At 31.8% G+C, this 9,987-nt stretch overlaps 1 protein-coding gene across 1 annotated transcript; it reads left to right on the forward strand.

Moving 5' to 3' along the window:
* Positions 1–2,648: 2,648 nt before the first annotated feature.
* LOC111717000 (uncharacterized) lies at positions 2,649–9,448 on the forward strand (the record flags this gene model as incomplete). Its single annotated transcript, XM_023492514.1, has 6 exons — positions 2,649–2,855; positions 3,112–3,240; positions 4,283–4,475; positions 7,716–7,804; positions 8,432–8,532; positions 9,338–9,448. Coding segments are annotated over 6 exons (756 nt in total), but the record flags the coding sequence as incomplete, so codon positions are not given.
* Between the last annotated feature and the right edge of the window lie 539 nt (positions 9,449–9,987).

The following is a 9,987-nucleotide window of genomic DNA, read 5'->3' on the forward strand; positions in this document are numbered from 1 at the left end:
GAACATATTCAATATAGAACATATTTATTATAGAACATATTCAATATAGATTATATTCATTATAGAACATATTCAACATAGAACATATTTAATATAGAACATATTCAATATTGAACATATTACATATAGAACATATTCAATATAGAACATATTTATTATAGAACATATTCAATATAGAACATATGTATTACAGAACATATTCAATATAGAACATATTTATTATAGAACATATTCAATATAGAACATATTCAATATAGAACATATTCAATATTGAACATATTCAATATAGAACATATGTATTACAGAACATATTCAATATAGAACATATTTAAAATAGAACATATTCAGTATAGAACATATTCAATTTAGAACATATTCAATATAGAACATATTCAATATAGAACAAATTCCATATAGAACATATTTAATATAGAACATATTTATTATAGAACATATTCAATATAGAACATATTCAATATTGAACATATTCAATATAGAACATATTCAATATTGAACATATTCAATATAGAACATATTTATTATAGAACATATTCAATATAGAACATATTTATTATAGAACATATTCAATATAGATTATATTCATTATAGAACATATTCAACATAGAACATATTAATATAGAACATATCCAATATAGAACATATGTATTACAGAACATATTCAATATAGAACATATTCATTATAGAACATATTCAATATTGAACATATTCAATATAGAACATATTTAAAATAGAACATATTCAATATAGGACATATTCAATTTAGAACATATTCAATATAGAACAAATTCAATATAGAGCAAATTCCGTATAGAACATATTTAATATAGAACATATGTATTACAGAACATATTCAATATAGAACATATTTATTATAGAACATATTCAATATAGAACATATTCAATATAGAAAATATTTAATATAGAAAATATTTAATATAGAACATATTCAATACTGAACATACTCAATATAGAACATATTCAATATAGAACATATTCAATATAGAACATATTCAATATAGAACATATTCATAATAGAACATATTCATTATAGAACAAATTACTAGAGGGATGTGAATTTAGCATTTGTAGCTCTGAATTTATTAGAAATTCATTGATTTCTGTTAAACAGAAATTGGTTCTGAGAGTGTAAAACAAACAGAGCTGAATGGTCATTATACAAACAAATAAACAATTTGCCCGGATTAATTAAAAAAAAAAGATTCTTTGGAATAAAAAGAATAAGTTTATGGTCACTAATATTGGATAGACTTAATTGTGGACCAAAGTACAAGCAGTAATTGTAATAACAACATAACTGCTATGCCAACGATGTCATATCGTAAAGAGTGCTAATATACGCCATGATGCTTTACTAATTAGAAGGCTAGAAACTACATTAGCGTGCTACATATTTGAGTATTATACTATAGGTTAGGTCATAATATCCCTCTATCATTTAGTAGTTATAACAGCTGTAAGTGTACAGTTCAGCTACATAGGCTGGCATGTAGACAACTGCACTCCTAACGGCTGCTTGACTAGCTCATAAACTTACTGTACTATGTGGATAGATGATAAGTGGACAATAGAATGCAAATTTTCAATTTAAAGGGACTGTAAAGGAAAAATGAAAGAGGTATAGGTTCAAACCTAAGAATATTAGGAGTTGATCGAGACCGATAAGAGATCTATCTGATGTTCCTGTCTCAAGAAATGAATATAAAACTGTGTCATTATACCAAAACTCATTCATATAAGATTTGGTATAAGATTCTAAGTTTAAAACAAATCATATTCAGCAAATGCACAACCAATCTGAAAACAACGATCCCAGAGGAATTTTTGGAATTTAATAATTTTTAATTTTTAATAGACATAATTCATAATATAATTGATTTGTTTGTATCACGTGACCAGAACTTCCACCAATGACATTGCAGTATCATTGGCATGTGTCTCCGTCTATATATATAGGTTTTGGTATAATTTTGGCCAGTTTTATATCAATTTCTTGAGAAAGGATCATCAGATAGAACTCTTATAGGTCTCAATTAACTTCTGAAGTTATTAGCTTATACCCCTTTCATTTTTCCTTTACAGTCCCTTCAAGCGTCTTGAAATTCACAACTTACTTACTTAGTACCAGTAGTAGACTAAAATGGTGTTAGGTATTTTCCAAAAAGCATTTTCCCAAGCAGCAATTTCCCAAAGGTTAGGTTAGACCTTCTGAGACGTCATAGGCTGCAATGGGGGCAGAGTGCTGCAGCTAGGACAGACTTAGGAAATCGCAAAGTTGGGAAGTTTACACTTGGTGATACGCCATCGGGAAGATGGCGCTTGGGAAAAAGCCTTTGGGAAGGTACCTAACATTGACTAAATTCTCTAGGCATTCAAATCTTCACACTTACCAACACAGCTGCTGTTATAACAGCTAATAGACTTGTATGCACCACATTTATAACACCTACTCAGTGTTAGTAGTAGACTAGAACCTGATAGCGTTCACAGGTACCAACCAGACTATTGAGTCTTATTGTATGTACTGGCCCACTGGGTTCTTGTGCCAACATGGCCTTGTCAAAATGGTAACCTCATCTTGATACAGAAGGTCAATTTTATCTATTTAGGCTCCTGAACCCTTGGATGTTCATCCAAATCGTAGTATAAAGGAGGATGGAACGAGACTCAGCTATCTATCCCCTTCCTCGCCCAGAACACTTCCAAAGGTGCCAGGAACATCTCAGTTTGAGTTTGGACCCGTTCTCCCCTCTTCCCCACAGCTCGAGGTTCTGTATGAAGATCCTAAGGAGGATGTGGTCTCAATTTTATCAGAGGTCAGTAAATCTATCTCTGGCATTTGCTTTTTTATTATTTCTGAACATTGTCAAAAAATCCTTTCTCTTTCTTCTACTCTGTTTGCGCAAGCTTTCAACTGTGAAATCAATAACACCCTCTTAAGGCATATTAAAAGAAAAAGTTAAGGTAGTTGTAGATAGTTCCACTATTTCATATTGACTTTCAGCTCAGTTCAAAGTTAACTTAAATTAATTATATTGTTAAATATATATTCCAATTTATTTAAATGCTTAGGAGGAAAGAACTCGCCTGGCTGAGGTGAAAAAGGATAAGGATTTACTGAACGAGGATATCTGGACCGTATTGGAGGAAGAGATTAGGGATATCAACCTTCTTATCAAACAGATATCCAACCTAGCACCGGTAACTATAGATTAGTGATATAATATTTCTTATCAAACAAATATCCAACCTAGCACTGGTAAACTATAGATTAGGGATATCCACCTTCTTATTAAACAGATATCCAACTTATCACCAGTAACTATAGATTAGGAATATCCAACTTCTTATCAAACAGATATCCAACCTAGCACTGGTAAACTATAGATTAGGGATATCAACCTTCCAAACAGATATCCAACCTAGCACCGGTAAACTATAGATTAGATCAACCTTCTTATCAAACAGATATCCAACCTAGCACCGGTAAACTATAGATTAGAGATATCAACCTTCTTATCAAACAGATATCCAACCTAGCACCGGTAAACTATAGATTAGGGATATCAACCTTCTTATCAAACAGATCTCCAACCTAGCACCGGTAAACTATAGATTAGGGATATCAACCTTCTTATCAAACAGATATCCAACCTAACACCAGTAATTATAGAATAGGGATATAATACTTCTTATCAAACAGAAATACAACCTAGCAGTAGCACCGATAAACATTGATTAGAGATATATCAACCTTCTTATTAAACAGATATCCAACCTAGTACAGGTAACTACACCCTCAAGCTAAGCTACTAGTGGGTACTGACTTAATCTGCAGTGCACTGACCGAAAATTTAGTAGAGTTTAGTGGAGAGTGACTGTAGATTAGGGATATCCACCTTCTCATCAAACAGATAGCCAACGTAGCATGTACTGGTAAACATTAGATTAAGGATATCAACCTTCTCATAAAACAGATATCCAATCTTCAACCAGTAGTCTAAAGGTTAGGAATATACTACCTACCGAGGATAAACTCAGGGGCGTATTCAGGGGGGGGGGCTATGGGCCCCACCCTGGAAAGATAAAAAAGATTTAAGCCTCTCCCCTGGAAAAATTCCTGAATACGCCCCTGGATAAACTTTATAGATAGTTTAGGCTACAGATCAGATAACTTTTACAGAGATTGTCATTTTATGTTCCATGATGATTTACATGTAATGTTGTAATTATGTTTGTTCAGGTCAAAACACAATGCAAGCGCGTCTATGATACTGCCCGTACACAGTGTACAGAGCGGACAGGGCCAAATTATTCTCCCTCTACCGTCTATCCTATGGCCGGGGCAGTACTTGGAACCTGTCTTGGCGGTCCTGTTGGGCTCTTAGCTGGAGTTAAGATAGGCGGCCTTGCAGCAATTGGGGGCAGTATTTTTGGTAAGTTCTGATTCTTTTTTGTCCTTTTATCGAAAACTTCCTCAATTTTTAAGGAATATTATTTTTATAGCTTTAATAGTAATCTAAATTTGATTGCTCTTAGAACCACTTCTTGAATATTAAATTCAAAATTTTAAATTAAATTTATTTTATAAAATATTCATTTTCTAAACCAAACCTGCTCTTTCATCTTTTGATTTCAGTTTGAATTAATTTCTGTAATTTAACTTCTCTCTCCGTGAGATCTCTTATAAAGTAGATTTAACTTTGATTAAATTAAGTGCAGTGGAATTCAATTTCCCATAATCTTTTCATCAGATCTAATCGAGGGGGGGAAGGTAACCCGCACCAGTGTATCATGAATAAGTTTATTATCTAGATAGCATGACATCTTTATAATTTAAATTAATGCTGCAAATTAATTAGCATATACAAATAAAGAAATTTTGCCGAAAGGCCAACAGTTGAGGGTTGAACAGTATAGGGGTAAGCGCATGCCGCAAACCCGTTTTGTGGCGACATCTGCGGGTCAGATGTCAAATGGTGCTGGTCGCCTTCACCCCCTCTCTAAGCTTTAGATGATATTATGTTCCTAACTTGTTCACATTTAAAATTGATTTTTCCCCATGCACTCTAAATTTTGAAATAAAAAATCGGCAGTAAAAAATAGACGGCTGCCAATGTAGCAACAAAGAAAAACGCTTATTTACCAGTAAAAGTTAGATGATTACCAAATAAGCGATTTTTGTTGAATAAATGAGATTTGCTTCTTTGGCAGCCATCCAACTTTTGATTATTTTCAAAATTTAGACTGTGTGACACCTTAAAGCTGAAAATGTTGTATATGTCACATTTATAGAAGTGTGAAAAAGATAAAAAAAATTAAAAAGCAAAACAAGGATATTAATAAAATTAATGGAGTAATGATTGTAAATTCAGCCAGATGCAGCCTAAAGTCAGACCACATCAACATATAGTTGCGTCAGCTGTCAACTCGATGTATGACTAGGCAGTGCAGTACAAACTATATGTACATTAGTTGAGTCTGTACAAAAATTACGTTCACCCACCCCTACTTTACGGAATTATACCCACCCTACTTATTTGTGGTTGTTGTGAGTTGTATATTTGTTAAAACCAATATATATTTTCTCATTGATTTCATCTATAAAGGTTTGCTATACTCCAATTCATCTTAAAAACTTACAAATATATTGCTACTTTCTTTTTAGAATATATTACCTATAGAAATGTAAAATGTTAAAAAGAAAACAAGAAGGCTGTGAACTAGGAGAAGGGGACATTTATGAGTCACATTACCCCCACGGAAAGATATCTGAATCCCTCCAGTGGGATGTAAATCACCCTGCAGTTTTAAATTGTAAAAAGCATTTTTTCAAACCCCTCCAGTGAAAATAAAATCCCTCCGGTTGTCTTCAGTAGAATCAAAATCTTACTACGAACTTCTTTGAGTGAGATAAGTTACCTTGTACATTGTCCATAAACCTAAATGCATTTATCAGTAAATACAAAAATCTTGTATTGGGATTAACCTAACCTAGATATATATATATATAGATATATATATATATATATATATATATATATAACTCCGTCAAACCCAAACTTTTGTAGAAAGTACGCGAAATTACAGCATAATTTTGAGAAATTAAAGTTTCACTAATTATGCATAATTATCACAATATTTTGCAAAATTACCTTGTAGAAATTTCGCAAAATTATGGCGTAATTTGGCGACATTGAAGTTTTGCTTTTTAGGCATAATAATTACAAAATTTCGCGAAATTACAACGTAATTTTGCGAAATTGAAGTTTCGCTAATTTTGCTTAATCATTAGATATTTTTGCGAAATTACATTCTAGAAATTACCCAAAACTTGCTGTAATTTCGAAAAATATAAGTTTTGCTAATTAGGCGTAATCCTGCAAAATTACACGAAATGAGAAATTATTTGCATAGCTGCTCGTAATTTGCGTAAGTGAATAATCTATTACGTTGAAACCCCTACTCTGAGGTCATGCCCAGTGTTGTACAGTTTACGAGCTTGTGTCAGTGTTTGACAGCTCAAGATCGTGCCCAGTGTTTGGCCGCGATAGTTTACGAAAGGATGTCTGTGTGTGACATTGATAGTAAAGTAAGATAAGTGGGACCTGGATTGATATGGGTTTGAGAAACACTTATGGAGTAGGGCATTTACTACAATTGGATAATTGCTTTTCAGTATTTTCAAAAATATATTTCAATTTTTCTTCAGTATAAACAATGTTTGAACGAATTTGCTATACAGTTGTATACCATCAAACGTCTCGAATGCCTCTTTAAAAAAGATTTTTTTGGTTAAATTGTGCACATGGCAGAAATATCAATCGAAAAGTCAATTGACCGGACAAGTAAAAATGTTTTTAAACTTTAAAACAATGGTTAGGAGTTCAACATAGCAACCTCGTATTATTTTGGCTTTGGCTAGAAAAAATTTTGTACTTTCTGAACTTACTGATCAGATCCCAAATAACAATTTTGCAGAAAATCCGCGGAAATTCCAAAGAATTTTTCCTGGGAATCCGCGGAAATTCCCAGGAATATTTCACAGGAAAATCCGGTGAAAATGTCGAAAGCTATTCCGAGGAAATTCTCGTAATCCATTCCGAGGAATTTCTCGTAACCAGGTCCGAGGAATTTCTCGTAACCAGGTCCGAGGAATTTCTTGTAACCCATTACGAGGAAATTCTCATAACTCTATCCAAGGAATTTCTTGTAACCAATTCCAGGGAATTTCTTGTTACCAATTCTGCAGAAAAACCGGAGAAAATGTCAACTAAATTTGTGGAAATTCTTGGGAATTTCCAGAGAAAAGTTCTTCTGAACCAATTCCTGGGAACTATTCCCAAGATTTTCTCAAGAGTTCCTCAGGAATATCTTGAAATATTCTCAACATACTCCTGAGTAAATTCACTAACCAAGACTAAGGCCCAATAGGAACTTAACAACTATATTGCCCCTCCAACTTTTTAGAAGTATAACCATCTTCTTAAGTCATAATTTTATAGTCGTTTTTGATCTTACTGAAGTTGTCATGCATTTGTGATAAATATTTAAATTTCATATACATTTAAAAAATAGGGAAGCCGTAAAATGCCCTCTCCCCCCCCCCTTTATCTAGATTTAGTCATGTAAGTAATAATTTGTTTTGACATCTTTATTTCAAAGTTTTTCTCTAGGATATTCCACTGGTTCCTTGATAAAAGAGCACACAGATAGACAAGATTATATTTCGGATTTCTACTCAAAACACCAAGAAAGAAATATGGTTAGTCCATTTATTCATCTATTCATTTATTCATTTATTCATTTATTCATTTATTCAGTTATTAATTTATTCAGTTATTCATTCATTCATATTTTTATTTAACTAAAATTTACAAAGCATGAGATATTACAAAAAAAGCAAACACAATTTACTATGCAGTTTGGACCCACCTAACCAATACTTTCTTTTATTAATTTATTCAACTGAAGGGCCCAGGGTTGCCCGTGGAAAAAAATAAATGTTGGATAAAAAAATTGCTATAACACTTCCCGGCTACCCATGAGTGTCCACAAAAAAATTCAGTCCAATCGGTCCAGCCGTTTGGCTGGCTATACGCAACATATATATGCGAATGTCTTGTTTATAGATTTGATACGCAATGAGAAAAAGAATTTCCACTGGAAGACACTTAAACATACATATGAATGTACTCATATTTTACGCGAGGATATAAAAAGCGCAAAATTCGGCAATAAATTTATTTTTTATTTTTTATTTAATTTCTGTGTTAATTACGCAGAAAATACGCCAATTCAAATAAAGTTGGTTTAATATGATGGATTTGTCTAGTATGAAATATTATTGATTAAGTGATTGGTGGTTAACTAATTTATTTATTTATTTTAGCTAGCAAGGTTGACCTCTGAGAAGCGCACTATCTCTCTTCCTGAAGTTCTAGAAGACGACTTTAAAAAACTGAAAATAAAAGACGAGCTCCCGACAAAAAGGAAATTCATTCCAACCTAATTTTTGATCAAAATTGTCTCAAAATTGAAAATGAAAAAATATATCATACATATAATGATAATTTACATGTTTTTTATCAAAGAAAATAAAGCACCCTAAAAAATGCTCTTTATCTAAATCTAGAAAAATCAAAAGTGTGTGTTCAGTCTATTAGTTAAGAATAATACATCATTACGATTACCAGTAAATTTTAAACTCTGAAAAAATAATTGTCCTTTCAAATGAGATTCAAAATAACGTTTCAACTAACGAGGTCATAGTGTATAGAGTGATGATGTACGCTAATCCTTTACTAATTGTATAGGCCATTAACTATACCGAGAGCGTACTGCATATTTTTTTATTATAAGTTGATTCTGGCCTAACCTATAGTACAGGGTGTCCCACGAAACATGACAGTTGACAGTTGCTGAATATTTTAAAATGTCTTTCTCATAATTTGCTCAGTTGTTTGATACCAAAGAAAGTAATAATAAACATTATAAGGCAGTTTTATAGTAGTAAAATCGATCCCAGATTAAGATATGTTGGAGTAAAAGATTTTGCTAAAGAACTTAACTGCAAAATGACTTTAAAACTAATCCAGTATTTGGAAGACGTAATTCTAAACTATTGAATTAGGTCTACATGCAGCTATAACTGAGCACACAGGTAGAGAACTATTATACCCCCCCCCCCCTGGTTTCGTAGCATTTTGGTATTTGGATAATTGCTTTTCAGTATTTTCAAAAATATATTTCAATTTTTCTTCAGTATAAACAATGTTTGAACGAATTTGCTATACAGTTGTATACCAGGGAAATCAGAGGAGAGTTTACTCTAAAAAATCATATTTTACAATTATTAACCTTTTTTTATTTTATTTTTTAAATCTATACCGTATCTCCATTTACAGCATGTCTGATTCACAACGGTGATACTCTTTTGATTTTTATAAATCCGCAAATAATGAATTTCAAGTTTTAAGGGTACTCTTGTGAATTGAGTAAGCTCCTTTTAAAGTAGAGGGTCCCTTTAAATTACTTTTATTGGCCCTTTAAATGTAATATTTTCAGAAATTAAAATCAAGAATTTAATTTGAAATATTTTTTTATGTTTTGGCCTTTGGGCTAATTTTTAACAAATAGAAAATTTTTAATAAAAAAGAAATATCGTAAAGTGTCATTAAGGATATAAAAATGTATGTATCAAATTTAAATTTTTTAAAACAAATAAACAAAAAAAACATTTAGTCTTTTTTTATTTTCCATAAATATGTTTAGTTTCTTTAATTTCTTTATTCAACTATCTTCAAACTTACGTAGTTGTCTTTTATACTTGTTCATTCAAAACGCATCTGCTAACAAAGAAACTGAGTTTTTGCCACAAACTCAAATTTTCTATATAATATATCAATGCAATCTGGTGGTGTAAACCTTTGATATTTCAAATTAAGC

Source organism: Eurytemora carolleeae, unplaced genomic scaffold (genome assembly GCF_000591075.1).
Source record: "Eurytemora carolleeae unplaced genomic scaffold, Eaff_2.0 scaffold2318, whole genome shotgun sequence".
NCBI classification, from domain to species: Eukaryota; Metazoa; Arthropoda; class Copepoda; order Calanoida; family Temoridae; genus Eurytemora; species Eurytemora carolleeae.